Source organism: Nothobranchius furzeri, chromosome 5, assembly GCF_043380555.1.
Source record: "Nothobranchius furzeri strain GRZ-AD chromosome 5, NfurGRZ-RIMD1, whole genome shotgun sequence".
Taxonomy (NCBI): Eukaryota; Metazoa; Chordata; class Actinopteri; order Cyprinodontiformes; family Nothobranchiidae; genus Nothobranchius; species Nothobranchius furzeri.
In genome coordinates, this window is record NC_091745.1 from 44,921,717 (window position 1) to 44,937,499 (window position 15,783).

The 15,783-nt window shown below is 42.0% G+C and overlaps 1 protein-coding gene across 2 annotated transcripts; it reads left to right on the forward strand.

The window, feature by feature from the left end:
* Positions 1–223: 223 nt before the first annotated feature.
* Positions 224–10,740, forward strand: LOC107378754 (terminal nucleotidyltransferase 4B). Of its 2 annotated transcripts, XM_015949127.3 has the most exons (13): positions 224–1,085; positions 1,170–1,293; positions 1,497–1,543; positions 1,986–2,106; positions 2,187–2,294; positions 2,370–2,498; positions 6,259–6,472; positions 7,868–7,994; positions 9,297–9,400; positions 9,474–9,655; positions 9,739–9,876; positions 9,976–10,143; positions 10,495–10,740. In XM_015949127.3, exons 1-13 carry the CDS (start codon positions 391–393, stop codon positions 10,582–10,584), a joined length of 2,247 nt encoding a protein of 748 aa, XP_015804613.2. In that variant the 5' UTR covers positions 224–390; the 3' UTR covers positions 10,585–10,740. The 2 variants fall into 2 exon arrangements, with proteins under 2 accessions (XP_015804613.2, XP_015804612.2); XM_015949126.3 differs by having other exon boundaries at positions 9,976–10,612.
* The last annotated feature ends 5,043 nt before the right edge of the window (positions 10,741–15,783 follow it).

The following is a 15,783-nucleotide window of genomic DNA, read 5'->3' on the forward strand; positions in this document are numbered from 1 at the left end:
TGGTAATTAGATTAGATAAAAACGCCCCGTAGCTGTTATTTTATGCTCTTAAAACTTGTTTTAATGTGAAATCCTTAAATCAACATCCGTTATTCCAGGCTCCAGCTTTATTCTTCACCCGGCACTAAGGGGGCGTGTTCAAAGATTTAAAATCCCTCGCACATGCGTACTAGTTGATGCTGGGTGTGCCATACTGGCTGTCTTACGGGGAGTGGAGTTGGTGAAAGCCGCTATAACAAAACCAACCAGTTTCCTAACATGATGCACTTCGAAGACGACGAGTAATTTGGCACCTTGCGTTTTTTGTGGTCCCGGGTGCAAATTGGTAATTTGCGAAGTCGCTTCATTTTTCGTCAGTTCGTGGTAAGGATTTCTGTTAACTCGAGTCCAATGGATCTTAGGACCGCTTGGATTCAGCCGGAGCAGAAGGGACCGGCCAGTTCCCTGTGGATGCATATTTGGGGTACCGCGCAGGGATTTGGGACACATTTCGGCGTTGACAACCACCTTCACCAGCAACGCAACTTTGCAGTGCAGAACGCCAACTCCGCGGACTCTTGCGGCGAGAGCTGCAGACACGTAACACCGCCATCGGGGTTTGTGTTCGGGAAACTGCCGCGGCGAGACGGCGGCGGAGAGAGGGGGAGCGTCCGGAGGAAAGGCTCGTTGTCACCATCCTCGTCATCAATGGACTCAGAGGCCGACAGCTCCTCAACCCCTGGCTCCTCGTTTCAGGTCGACAACTTGAACGTGGCGGAGGACGCCGAGCAATTTTTACATCGAGGTGAACGCAAACTGAACGAGAACAATCTCCGACCGCAGCACCCTCCTCCTCCTTTTCACGCCGTTCAGCAGCACAGTCGAAGCGTGCAACAATCCGTCGGCCACACTCCCACCGGGATGAAGACCCAGCAGGGGAACAAACCGCACCACTACCATTCCCACCCGTCCGGCCGCAGGAGACACCTGAACCGAGCCAACACCTTCCACGGCTTCAACCCGCTGTCCTACGCCTTCAGCGGGCACCATGCGGACTCGTCCTGCAGCCTGTGGAAGACCAGGCGCTACAGCCCGGGCATTAATGGGTAAAGAAACACCTGTGTTCAGCAGCAGTCTCGCGTTCCTTTAGTGTCTTGATTTTACATGTGTCATCTTCTCCATGCTCTCAGCCTTCATGAGGAAATAGTGGACTTTTTCAACTTTATGTCGCCAAGACCCGAAGAGGAGGCCATGAGAAGGGATGTAGTGAACAGGATACAAGGGGTCATCAAGGATTTGTGGCCCACAGCACGGGTAAGTGGGTTAAAGGTCACACCTGCACCTGTTTGTCACTGGCCAAATCAAACTGAACGTATTCTGTTGATTTCAACATTTCTAGACATCCTGACCTGAAGTTTTACTTGTATATATATATATTTCTGATTTTTACCAATCGTTGTTAAATGTAGGGATGTATCTTGAGTCAGTCCAACCTTGTGCTGTTTTGTTATCTGCAGGTGGAGATATTTGGCAGCTTTAGCACCGGGCTGTATCTTCCTACCAGGTGAGTTTTGGATTTTCTGGACAAATTTTAACTAAAGTAATTGATCTCATTCAGGAGGAACTGGGAATATATTTACCAGTTTTTGTTGTTGGTTCAACTCCGATTTCTTAAAATGTTCTTGTGTGTATCTTGGGTGTAGACCGGCCCCAAACCGGCTTAAGATTTTAGCATCAGGTGCACTTTCTTTCCCATGGCTAACACTCTTGACTGCTTAGCACCCCCCTCCCACAACACACACTTTATTCCAATTGCATGTGAATAATTGTACTGTCTCTTCTGTATAGTTTTTATGCATGATTGTTTATTGCATTATGCACATTTCCTTATCTATCCTTATACCTGATTATTCTTTGGCATCCACTGTAGTCAACAAAGTTACGCAGGTTTCCTTCTACACAAACAAAAATGAAGATTTTATTCCATTTTACTTTTCTGTAATCAGCGACATTGATCTGGTGGTGTTTGGAAAGTGGGACCATCCACCACTGCAGGAACTCGAGCAAGCCCTGAAAAAACGTAACGTGGCCGGCAACTTCCCCATCAAAGTTCTCGACAAAGCTACAGTGAGTTGAAAGAAGTTTTTAATGTTTATCTTGTAGAAAAGTTTTATGTCGGTTCATGATAATGAATTCCACTTCATCAGGTGCCGATTATTAAACTCACTGACTGTGAGACCAAGGTCAAAGTGGACATCAGCTTTAATGTGGAGACTGCAGTTAGAGCTGCACAGTTCATCAAGAGCTACCTAAAGGTGAGTCCTTAATGCTTTAAATGGTGCAAACACAGTGTTTGCTTCATGTTTACTTAGTTTTTCTTGGTTTTGCAGAAGTACACGGTTCTTCCACCCTTGATCTTTGTTCTGAAGCAGTTCCTTTTCCTAAGGGATCTTAATGAAGTCTTTACTGGAGGCATCAGCTCATACAGCCTCATACTGATGGCTATCAGCTTCCTGCAGGTGGGCATACATGAATACATTGCAGTATTACCCCTCTGGAAGGAATAAACTATTAAAGTTTAACATAGTATAGCTTTTTTATTCAGTGCTTTCATGCAGCGTCAGTAAACTGAACCTTCACCTAATGTCGACTGAATGTTGGAATTTTTTAAATGCATGTAAATCATTGATAAAGTATTAGACACACCCTCTGTGACATCACCTATAGGTTTCTGGGGTGCTAGTTTGAAGTGGGCAGTTATGATCACAGACATCTGGGCCGTGTCACAAGTCTAGACTCTCCTACACAAAGCAAAAAGGTGGAGCTGAGAACAGAACAGAGTCCGCCATTGCTAACAGCTACAAGCTAACTGAAGGTATCAAGGGTTTGCCCTCTGGGAGCTCCACAAGTGATGAGCACAAACTTGGATAGCAATGATTGGAGCTGAGGCACATGAGGTCTAGCTTCCTTCCTCTGCAATGGTTGGAGATTGCCTGGCCGCTGCCTCTGGGAAAGCGAGGGAGCCAGAGTGTCTGAATCGTCTTTGGTGGCAACCCTGCGGATCTCCAACTACGGTGAAGGAGGGGGGTGGGCTCATGTGACCCGGGTTGTGCTTTGTGTTTTATGGTGCTCTCTGGGGGATACTACAGAAACTCTTAAGTTGATGTGTGCTTCACATTAGTCACTCAACCACTTTTTTCTGGCTAAAAGCGCCAGCAAACTTCCATTAGCTCAGTTAGCATGTAGCTGGGAGTAATGGTCTCCCAACCAAAAGTTTTGTAGTTTCTGTAATTTTTGTCACTTCCTGGTTGGTTTTAGGTCTGGGTGCCTGGCGTTGTCTCTTGATGTAAACGCGTTAGTCTGGCTGAATGCAAACTGGGTCTAATTGAGCTAAAGTACCCAGATAATGAATGTTTTATGCCCTGAAAAAGATCGCGTGCGACCAAAACGTGTCGGCTCGTTCTTGTTTAGTAAAGTAATCATCAGAGTGCCTCGGATCACCTGTTTTTCTTCATCCATATTTAATGTTCTACCTGATCCTGAAGAGCACCTGATGCATCTTTTTATATAATTTTCCCCACAGACGCGCTCCCTCCCATCTGTTTTGATTACCCAGATAATGCAGTTGTTCCTCTGCTTGTATAAGGCTCAGCTGAGCTGTGACTGGTTGGACATTCACCTTCTGGAAATTGGGACCGCAAAAGTGGTCTTCTGATGATGCCATCGCCACAATGTAACATGTGTAATGACATCATAAATTACAGTACATACCAAATAAGTTGTGCTGCAGCGTTGTTGTCCATTCCTTCAGCCATTTTGCATATCTGTTTTTTCTCTGCGTCACTCCCACCGCTGTTTGTCTACTATTTTCGTTGCGATTGGCTAACCGGAAGAATGCTAACATGAAAGGGTGCATGTTGCCACCTACCGTAGCGGAGTAGAACGCACTTTATTCAGTAGTTTGGGTTTCTAACCTACGTGTAAACTACAGTCAGCTCCCAGTTTATTACCGGAGATTGACTTGGATGCCCACTGATTGTTCTATGGTGCAACAGAAACTGGACTTTGACATATCTTGTTACCGTCTTTCAGTTTCATGTGCCAAAAGCATCGACATACATGTATAGGCCCAAAGCAGCAAATAGAAATGTGAACCTGACACCACTAGGTGTCACTGTGGCACTTTCTTTATACATATAGTTAGTTCAGTGCCTAGGATCACATATTCATGATCTAAATAAAACAACTTGTTGAGTAAACTCTTTATCAGTTTAGATAAATTATTTCAAATGCACTCATGATGCTTAAAGCTCTATTTTCTTTTAAACTGAGAAATTTTAAAAGATTTTTAGTTAAAGCATCACTACAGAGTTTTTAACACTTTGAAACTGGTTCCAGTGTTTCTCTGTATGGGGCAGCACCCCGTAGCCCTCTGCTGACCCAAAACTGCACTAAACAACTTGGTGGTTTGGGTGGGCACAACTATCGTGGTGGATTTTGTTGTGCCGGTAGCATAGAAAAAGCACAAGAAGGTTACTTTATTAGCATCGTGGCAGAGCTTGGAGAGGAAAGTTAAGAGTAATGCCTTTAGAGCCAAAGCCAAGGACTAAGACCAGCTGTGACGTTAGCTTTGTTTCTATTACCGAAACTTCAGGGTAAATTCTGGGATGGGGAAATTGACCCGGAGACATGATGCGTCCACAGTAACATTAATAATGTTTTATTCTATGGAAGTATATCATAATTTAATCCATTCAGTGGACGAGAGCTGCTGTGTGATGTAAAATGTGGCATTCAACAACCAGAAAAGGTGCCGTTTTTTACAGCGCTCTGTGAGACAACAAAGCCCCGTTAAGTCATTGTGGGGGAATTTCCTGGTGTTTTCCAGTGTCTGGTGTTTAATTGTAAGCATGATTGGTGCTTATTTTCTTTAGCTTCCAGTCTGCTTTACCAGCAACTCTCCTACTTTTACTACTGCCAGTTGTTTTGGACAACGTTTGCTGATGTAATTTCCTACTCGATTACAACCAATCAGCGTGAGTTAACCAAAGGTTTTGCTCAGCGACTCCATTGGGCCGTACAGAGTACCTATCTCTGAGCAGGTATTCAGAATTTTCCTGAAAACAGCTGTTCGGCCAGCCCTGTCAAGTGCAAATGCGAGCATGTCGGGAGGGTCCTGTAAATCCACCCTGAAGTTCCAGTAATGGAAACACTTATTGATGTGGCCTACACTTATTGGCATGGTTGTTTTGTAATCCTGCTGTCAATATATAGGAGGGAGAGGTGGGAAACTTTAAAGTGAGGGTCAAGGCATGGGTTGAGACACATTTCATCACTTCCTGTTAGGAAAACGCTTCTGAAAGAGGCGTCGCCTTGTGGTCCGAGAGCGGCACTGAGGCAGTGATAGACCGCACCCCCCCACCCCCGCGTGTGCTGTCAGTTTCTCAATCTAAAAACGAGTTAACAAGTGCATGCACACACTCGCACAAGACTTACCACTCTGGAAAAAAGCAGACAGATTCTGCAGCATTCTGGAGGATTTCTTGTTAACCATGATCATTATATGAAGATGGGAGGAGGGCATTTTTTCGAGGAGGCTAGCGACTCAGAGGGCAAATGTGTCAAGTCGGCAGGTGAGTGGCTGAGGCAGGTGGAGGTGCAGCTGCCTCACCTGCAGACCAGTGCGGTGCAGCCACGTAGTAATTTGCTGACAACGTCACGTTTTTCAGCTTAGCCATCAGCCACAGCTGATTCTACATAAATGTGGAGCAGAGTTTTAACCTGAAGATGGAGATAGAATTATGGTTTTGGGTTGAAATATTAAATTTAAAGTTGCGCTAAACTGCCACACTAATGATTACACGTGTACAGCACCATTAGACACTCATCTTTACAGGTTATCAGCAAAAGGTAATTTAGGTGTTACTTGCTCTTTAACATGCACATTTTTATGATGGTATTTGAATACATTCATAAACCTGAAAATTATATAAGTAAAAAAATGTTGCTTTATCCCAAACAGGAGGGGGAAAAAGTGTTACGTGTTTTGCATTGATTTTCAGATGCAAGTAATATGGCTGAACTATCAATGTTTTTGGGCATTACTGTAGATAATTAAGACCTTGTTCCCTATTTATTAATTTGATTGGACTGCTTTGAGACTCATCTGATTCTGTGTTTATTACATACAGATGCTGAAGTGTAACGTACAAATAAAATAAAGTTGTTGTGTTTTTTCTTTTTCTCTGAGTTTTCAAATGTTGGCTTCTTTCTGTCCAGTTACACCCCCGGATTGACACGCGGCGTACCAACATTAACCTGGGCATCCTGCTTATAGAGTTCTTTGAACTGTATGGTCGCAACTTCAACTACATGAAAACGGGCATTCGAGTGAAGAACGGAGGAGCTTACCTGTCCAAAGAAGATGTGCTAAAAGCCATGGGGAATGGAAACCGGCCATCCATGCTCTGCATAGAGGATCCAATCCAGCCAGGTAAGACTAGAGATATTGGAGTTATACTGGATTGACAAGCTAACGGCTAGTCACAGTGCGATAAGAACAATAGCGTTTTTAGCCCCGTTGACTTGCATTCATTTTTTCGTTCTTCCGGGGACCCATGATGCGGAAGTGACTTAGGCTCACTATGTAGATTGCTGCTGTTGTGAAATGACTCAAATCCAGTCAGCGCAGTCCAAGCAAGCCCCATTTAGTATACATTTCTAGTCTATACTATATGTCAGATTTCTGTGGCTATTAGGTGCAAAACTAATTTACTCTTAACTTTTTGCTCAATTCTGGGCCAAATTAAAAATTTTCCCAGAGTAACCATATAATGTGAAACTAATGCAGCTTTGTGAATCTACTTTGTAATTTTATAACCATCTTTTCATGTATGTATCACTAACGCATTTTTGAAATTGTAGTTTTTAAGATGACATAAAATCATATTTAAAACTGGCCGTTAGCTTGTCAATCCCGTCTGAGCTAGTGTGATGAAGAAGCTATCTACTATAGATGAGATTTGAATAACCCCTTTATAGAAACCTACATAAAGCCATTGGACCTGTCCCTTTTTAAAGGGACAAAAAGGAAAATTAGTTCTGTAAATCAGCCGGAATGTTCTTTTCATGCTAGGATTTGTTGTAATCATGTGAAGTGTGAAATTCTGAAGCTTAACTGTTTTTGTTTTTTTTGTTGTTGTTGTGTTTTTTTTTACATTTATTCAGTCACTTGAGCTGAATTCTTAATAAGCCTGCAAAAGTTGAGTACTGTTGATTTTATAATTTTTTTTTCATCCTGACACTGATTTAGATTTGGAATCAGGCTGGTTTTATATCTACATCCTGTTTTAACTCATTTGCTGCCAGCTGTTCCCTGATTGGTAAAGCCCTTCGCTGCCGACGTTTCTCACCGTTTTTACAGTTTTTTTAAGAGCCGCGATAGGATGATGTCGACGCCAAAATAACCAAAACAAAGCAGAGACTCACTTCTTGCATCAGAAAGCATCCACGCATTTTGAGCGTTATCCGTTCTTTCATAATCTGTTGTTGAATTGTGATCGGCAGAAGCTTTTCCGGTTCGCGCCTCCCTTTTTTTACAGCAGCGGCCCAAAACGATCTCCTAACACATGGATGTTCTGCTTCCTGATCACAAGACGTGTGACGTACGCGGATGAAGATCGGCTTTAGAGCTGAGATGTTTGTTCTCACTGTGCGGGGGCTCGTTCCGACGCCCACTCAGTAAAAAAATGCAAATGACGACTTTAGTCCTCATCGGCTGTGAACGGTTGGATTTAAAATGACGACTTTTGTTGTCAATTGCAGTGAATGAGTTAAGCTAACGCTAAGACTCATCCAGTGTGTGATGTCCATATGCTGATCTTCACAGGAAATGATGTGGGCAGGAGTTCATATGGAGTCCTGCATGTGAAACAAGTTTTTGACTTTGCCTACATGGTGCTGAATCACGGTGTTTCTCATCCTCCACGAGCATATCCCAACAAAGAGTACGACAGGTTGGTGTTTTTGTTACTATAACTTTTTCTTACAAATTAGAACATGTTTTAAATGTTGTGTGGTTCATTGTTATATGGAAGGACTTAAGAATGTACCAAAAATTTAGTTTGAAAATTACCCAAAAAGTGCATTTAGTACACACTGATGCTGTGAAGTAGCAGCACCACTTTTTCACTGGATGAGTGAAAATCTTTATCAGAGGGTGATTTATTACTCTTCAGAATCTGAGTCAACCATTACCAGACAGTTTTGTCAACAATGAACAAACCTTCCATACCACCATATCAACTTTATTTATAAAGCTCATTTAAAAACGGCATGGCAGCCGACCAAAGTGCTGTACAGAATAAAAAGTAAAAACACAATATTAAACAATACACGGTCAAAAATACACAACTAAGCAGATAATCACGTCAATAAAAAGACACATAGTAAAATAAAATTCAGGGATTTAAAAATGCCTGGTCGTAAAGGTGAGCCTTAAGTAGCAACTTGAAACGGAGGAGGGATGGTGCCAGCCTCACTGAAAGAGGAAGAGCATTCCAGAGTGTCGGAGCAGCATAGACAAAAGCATGCCGCCCCCGCGTTTTGTATTTCATTGTTGGATTGCGAAGCAGCAGGCAATCAGCAGATCTCAACGCCCGGTTTGGCACATTATGAGTGAAAAGATCAGACAGGTAATCCGGAGCCAGACCGCTCAGGGCCTTAAAAACAAAAATCAGGATTTTAAACTTGGCTCTGGAGTTTATGGGTAGCCAGTGGAGCCGCGCCAGTACAGGTGTGATATGGTCTCTTCTAGGGGGGGTTGTTAAAAACCTGGCTGCCACGTTTTGTACGACCTGTCAGCATTGTAAGTTTCTCCTCTCTAATATATAATAATATTCGCCATTTGTGAGCTCTGCTTGTCCCGTCTCATTCAGGAGCAGTTTTCAAACTCGGTAAAATCAGAAAATTTCAATCGAAACACCCAAGTGTTGCTCAAAGTGAAGTTGCACATCTCCACTATCTTCTAGTGTGAAGTAATAACTTCAGGAGGGATTATATTTGCAGGCTGTGTCTCATTATATGCAGTTTTGCGACTTTGGCACCTAAAGGGTTTATTTTTACAGTCCTCAGCAGGTTTTAGTGAGGTTAGTACACAAAGTAGCCTAAATGCTATGGTTTTAATGATTGAAAATAATTTCTTATGGATTTCGGCCTTGGTTTAATTTTTAGTTTTCGGTTTCGGCCAAGAATTTTTCTTTTGGTGCATTCCTAGAAGGGATTCATCTTCATTTTGTGGTTTTTGTGTTTTGACACAGCACTTTGGGTCGAATAATTAAAGTCAGTCCGGAGGTGCTGGCCTACAGGGAATGGACAATCAAAAAGTGGGGTGCCAAGCAGTATGCCAAGCTGGAAAACCAGAGTAAGTTTTGTAATTTCACCTCATGTCACATCATGCAACCATTTCTCATAGCAAGTGTCCTGTGTTGTTTTAGACGTGGAGACCCTGGAGCAGGATCTCACTAGAATGATGCTGGTTGAGGATCAGAGAGACTCGTCCTCCCCTCTAAGCGCCGACTCGCTCTCGCCTTCTCCTGTCTTCCCCCCCAGCCCTCAACACCATTCCTCATCCTCCTCTGCATGCTCGCTTTCTTCCTCTTCCTCTGGAAGTGACATCGTAAGGATTACACTATTTGAAAACATGAATTTTGATATTCCAACTTGTAATAAATAAATTGTGTTTATCTAAATACTTTCCAGGAGTCTGAATCTCCACAAAGCAACAGTAATACCCTTCAGCTGTACCCGTTCACCCTGGCTTCAATCCATTCAATGCTCCAGATGGCCTCTGACCTGGGGGCTACGCAGTCAGCAAACTTTTTCCACTCAGCACATCAGGTTAGACTTGAATTTGTGTTAATTCTTCTTAAATCTGCAAATTATTAAAATGTACAAATTAGTTTTGGCAGGATTCTAACGTCTCTTTTGTATGTTCAGATTCCTCTCCCAGAAAACGTCTCCATCCCCTCTCTATCCGATTGCCAGTTCTACCACGAGCATCCTCCTTCTATCAGCACTGTCCACCGTCACACAACACAAGCTGCACAAGTTTCTCTACACACCAAGCCAACAAGCCCTCTCCTCAGCCCTCTCCACCACTCTCAGGTAGGATGGCACCAGAGCCATGCTTACACGGTGAGGTCCAAGTCCCACAGCTCGATCGAGCTGCAGAAATTCAAGCACAACCAAGCCGGCAGCCTCCATGCCACCTTCAGTCCCCAGCACCGGTTGGTTTCCCAGAGTCATAATGCAACTTTGAGTGTCAGAAACCAACACCAGTCCACCTGCAACACATGGAGGTGCAGAAAAAAGGACAGTACTCCCAGCCTTGACCAGAGCCGTTGAAAGATTTCCACCCATCTGCTTTGTGTTTTGAAACATTCTGTTGAAGGGTTTTTAACACTCACACATTGTGCCAAAACTCACGAGTCATTTATTTCTCATTGCTTGTTGCAGAAACTGCTGCAGCTCTTACCTGTGCTGATTTTGTCCCGTCAGTCTGAAGTCAGCAGCCCTTCCTCTGAACTGAATGTACACCAGCACTAATGATGAACTGGTGACACTGGGCCTTCCGTCCTCTGCAGCACCGCCTGATGGTTTTCTGCACATCTGCATCAGCTTAAGTGACCATGCAACTTGAACATCACGTACCATAATAAGGTTCATCAAAGCTGTTGGGAGTCTTCTTGGACCTTTTCTTATCTGCTTTTTTAGTCTTGTTTGGTCATCTGAATGTGTCTCCTCCTTTAGCTGTAATCTCTCTTCACGACTCTTAAAGGTTTAGAGGATTTTGTGCAAACTACTCTAGACTGAAGCAAAGCACTACTTTACCTTTCTACCTATGCAGCGCAATGCTGACAATGTTTTTGGTGTGACGGCACAAAACGGACGTTGTCTCAAGTGCTTACACTGTGACGACTGGTTTGAATGTACCAGTTTTGTCTTTTTTTTTTCTTCTTTTTTTTGACCGTTATAAACTTGTTATTTTGGTTTTTCTCACATCAACACAATTATTTTTTCTGTACTATAAACATCGTCACCTTATTTTGTGTTTGTTGCATTTCTGTGCAATAATTTTAATTTAATTTATTTCACTTTTAATTTTAAGTGTTTTTTTTTTTTTTTTTTTTTTTTTTTTACAAATCTTCTGTGCAATAGATGGATTGAAGGGCCTAGATAAAGTGCATGTGGGTGGGTGGGTCATTCCAACGGTCCAGAAGGGGGCGCTATGGTATAACATTAAATGTGCCATAACTCTCCCACTACATCCCCTTTTTCGTTTGAATCCCTTGAATTTGTGTCCGCTGCCTGCCCTAAATAATTTCTAAAAGTATTCCTCATTTTAAACGTATCGTTAAGCATCTAGTGAGTTTAATTTCTGTTTCCCTTGACCGTAACGTGGGAAAAGCACTGGTTTATCTGCGTTTACATGCCATTTAAAATCTAGTTGGTGCTACTTCTCACCAGCATAGTGTTTCTTTCTTGCCATATTTATACTTTTTTTTTTAAATGCGTTTTTTTTTTTTTATTGTTTAAGCAAAATGTTAACTGCCTTTCTACTGACCAAATCTGCCCTTTTTACATGTACATAACCCGATTGTTCAGTATTTATTTATTGAGATGACACTGCCAAGTGTACGTGATGTTTCTAGAAGTCAGCTCAACGAGCCAACTACCAGGACATTGGGGTCAGGTCCATTTTTTTCCCCGTTTTTTTTTTTTTTTTTTTCTAAAGCAAAATTCCAAATCCTTCAATATTAGTAATTTATTTTTAACAAAAACAGGTTTTACAGCTGCTATGTTTACACAGTAAACCACAAGGAGCTCGGGGAGATGTATAAATTCCCAATTTTAAGGATGTTTTTGATGGCGTTAGTCTCCCAAGTTTTGAAACTTAAGTTCTCGTCATTGTGACCACAAAACCGATCATGATATCTTGGCATTATCCCTTTTTGTTTAGTTTTCCTGGCAGTTTCCCAGCATCTCATTTTGAGGATAATCTGACATGTCACTTTCCAGCTCACCAAATCCTTGGCTCGTATTTGTAATGAAGGGTGGGTTTTGATGTGTAAATGAGTCGCATTTAGATGTTTATCTTGTTTTTTTTTTATTGTAAGTTTTCTATTTTTTTAAATAAACATTTTAAAACTCCTCTCCAGGTTTGTGTTTTATTAGTATAGTGCGTGTAACGATTAAATTTACATATAATTTAATGAACCATAAAATGTGAGATTCCATAGGAAATATGAAATCAATCTTATGGATCTGTGGATAATTTAAACCAGAAGATCGGAACTTTTTATTGCAGGGATTATGTAACCACTTCGTATTAACTCAGAGACAAAAGAGAGTCATGTTTTAAAGTTAAGGTTTATTACTAAACAGTTTATCACTAGACTAACTTTAAACACTTAAGTGTATGGTGTAACTAAGGTGAAGTAAGAGTGAGGGTGTACAGGTGCTGGCCAGTAAATTAGAATATCATCAAAAGGTTGAAAATATTTCAGTAATTCCATTCAAAACGTGAAACTTGTACATTATATTCATGCAATGCACACAGACCAATGTATTTACAATGTTCATTACATTTAAATTTGATATTCATAAGTGACAACTAATGAAAACTCCAAATTTGGTATCTCAAAAAATTAGAATATTCTGAAAAGGCTGAATATAGAAGACACCTGCTGCCACTCTAATCAGCTGATTTACTCAAAACACCTGCAAAGGCCTTTAAAAGGTCCCTCAGTCTTGTTTTGAAGGCACCACAATCATGGGGAAGACTTCTGACTTAACAGCTGTCCAAAAGACAATCATTGACACCTTGCACAAGGAGGGCAAGACACAAAAGGTGATTGCTAAAGAAGCTGGCTGTTCGCAGAGCTCTGTGTCCAAGCACATTAACAGACAGGCGAAGGGACGGAAAAAATGTGGTAGAAAAGAGTGTACAAGCTCTAGGGATAACCGCACCCTGCAGAGAATTGTGACGACAAACCCATTCAAAAATGTGGGGGAGATCCACAAAGAGTGGACTGCAGCTGGAGTCAGCGCTTCAAGAACCACCACGAGGAGACTCATGAAAGACATGGGATTCAGGTGTCGCATTCCGTGTGTCAAGCCACTCTTGAACAAGAAACAGCGCAAGAAGCGTCTCGCCTGGGCCAAGGACAAAAAGGACTGGACTGATGCTGAGTGGTCCAAAGTTATGTTTTCTGATGAAAGCAAGTTCTGCATTTCCTTTGGAAATCAAGGACCCAGAGTCTGGAGGAAGAGCGGAGAAGCACAGAATCCACGTTGCATGAGGTCCAGTGTAAAGTTTCCACCGTCAGTGATGGTGTGGGGTGCCATGTCATCTGCCGGTGTTGGCCCACTCTGTTTCCTGAGGTCCAGGGTCAATGCAGCCGTCTACCAGGAAGTTTTAGAGCACTTCATGCTTCCTGCTGCTGACCAACTTTATGGGGATGCAGACTTCACCTTTCAACAGGACTTGGCACCTGCACACAGTGCCAAAACCACCAGCACCTGGTTCAAGGACCATGGTATCCCTGTCCTTGATTGGCCAGCAAACTCGCCTGACCTTAACCCCATAGAAAATCTATGGGGTATTGTGAAGCGGAGGATGCAATACGCTAGACCCAACAATGCAGAGGAGCTGAAGACGACTATCAGAGCAACCTGGGCTCTCATAACACCTGAGCAGTGCCACAGACTGATCGAGTCCATGCCACGCCGCATTACTGCAGTTATTGAGGCAAAAGGAGCCCCGACTAAGTATTGAGTGCTATACATGCACATTCTTTTCATGTTCATTCTTTTCAGTTGGCCAACATTAGAGAAACAAACATTTTTTCATTGGCCTTTAGAATATTCTAATTTTCTGAGATACCAGATTTGATGTTTTCATTGGTTGTCACCTATAAATATCAAAATTAAACGTAATAAACATCGGAAATACATTGGTCTGTGTGCATTGCATGAATATAATGTACAAGTTTCACGTTTTGAATGGAATTACTGAAATATTTTCAACCTTTTGATGATATTCTAATTTACTGGCCAGCACCTGTATGTGTGAAATATGCGTCAGAACCAGCAAATCCAGAGAAACGATTAGTTCTGATGGAAGTGAAGATGTTTTTGCTCTAAGCTTTAGGTTGGAGATTGTAACACAAATTGAGATGCCATTCTGTCGGTCTACGTACCCTTGGCGGAAGTCCCCGTTAGATCAGGAATGTCGAGGTCCAGCTTGACCTTCTCTGGAACCGAAGTCGGTAGGAAAAGCAGTGGTTGCCGACCAGACCAGTCTTGAGATACTCCCAGATCACGACAGTTTATTGGCATAGCGAGACCCAAAAAGGGGTCGTGATGGTTCAGCTTTTATTCTGAAAAGAACCCTTGCAGCAGGTGGACCATGCAACAGATTTAATCCAGTTTGTCGTTAGGTTCTTTCGGCTGTAAGGGGAAAGTTACGGATTGGCCACTCCGACAACTTCTCTAGAACGCTTTGAACTGAACTTAAGATGACGTGGGCATAGTTTTATAATTTGGATGTTTTGATTTACGGTTGAATCAAAAAAGGACAACAAGAGGGGATTTACCAAGCACCAACAAAACCATGCCTCGCGTCAGATCTGGAAGGTTCTGATTGGATCCGAAAAAGGAAATGTGTCATGTGACTTTTAGCATTACGTGGATGAGAATGTCTAGTGCAGCTAGTTTAAAGTTGTATTACTTATTAAAATACTACTCATCATAAACATACTAACACTTTGTTTGATTAGCTTATTAAAAATAGAGTTCTTCTGATTTATTAAAAAGAAAGTGTTCATCTTCTTCTTCCCTTGAGCTGGAAAATAAGAAACAGTTTAGAAGCAGAGCATGAGATCTTGAGCAATATCTCATGCAGATTAGTTCTTGCTGAGGAGAGGAGGGAAATGACTTTTAGGTGGAAAACAGTCATTTCATTCTGTTACATGTGTAAGATGTGTTTGTTTTGCAAAAACCTTCCAATTTTGTTTTTTATGCTTCAAAAATGGTAAATTTCTAACAGGGAATTTGGGCTTTAGCAATAATAAAGATCAAGATTTTATTTGGAGTTCTGATTTGGAAATGAGGGACAAATTCCTTAAAATTCCAAAAGCTGACAAACTTTTTCCTCAGTGGCACTTCATATTATTGACTGTTTACTGAATATGGAGGGAAATAAAATATTGTGTGTTTGTATATATATATAGATATATAAAGTGGATCTCTAAGGCCGTGTTTCCCAACCCTGGTCCACAGGGCACACTGTGCGGCATGTTTTCCATGTCGCCCTTTTAAACACCAGTGTATCCCTGCTGCCACACATCTGACTTAAATGAATGAGTGATTTACAGGTATCTGCACCACTTGGTGTCCTCCTGACGAGTCCATGTAAATCAGATGTGCTGAAGCAGAGACATGGAAAACATGGAGGTATGCCCTGAGGACCAGGGTTGGGAAACACTGGTTTAATGCTACATTACATCACAATACAGACATTTTTCTAAAATATCATACATTATTCCTGAAAGAGAGAAAACTCCAGATAGCTGCTTTAAGGGTCAGAGTTAATTTTCCTTACAGTGTCAGAGAAGAAGCTGTTCATCAGCTTGCTGTCCATGCTTTGAAGCTGATCAATCTTCTGCCTGAAAAAAGGAGGGTGAACAGTTAAACTGCATGGGCAGGGTATATCATTATCTTTGCACCGGTTCTGTTACCTTG

Excerpts from the sequence above, each read along its gene's own strand:
- LOC107378754 (XM_015949126.3), top strand. The coding sequence starts at position 391 with ATGGATCTTAGGACCGCTTGGATTCAGCCGGAGCAGAAGGGACCGGCC. Across the intron at positions 1,544-1,985 it reads GGGCTGTATCTTCCTACCAG|CGACATTGATCTGGTGGTGT; the intron begins GTGAGTTTTGGA and ends TTCTGTAATCAG. Across the intron at positions 2,499-6,258 it reads TGGCTATCAGCTTCCTGCAG|TTACACCCCCGGATTGACAC; the intron begins GTGGGCATACAT and ends CTTTCTGTCCAG.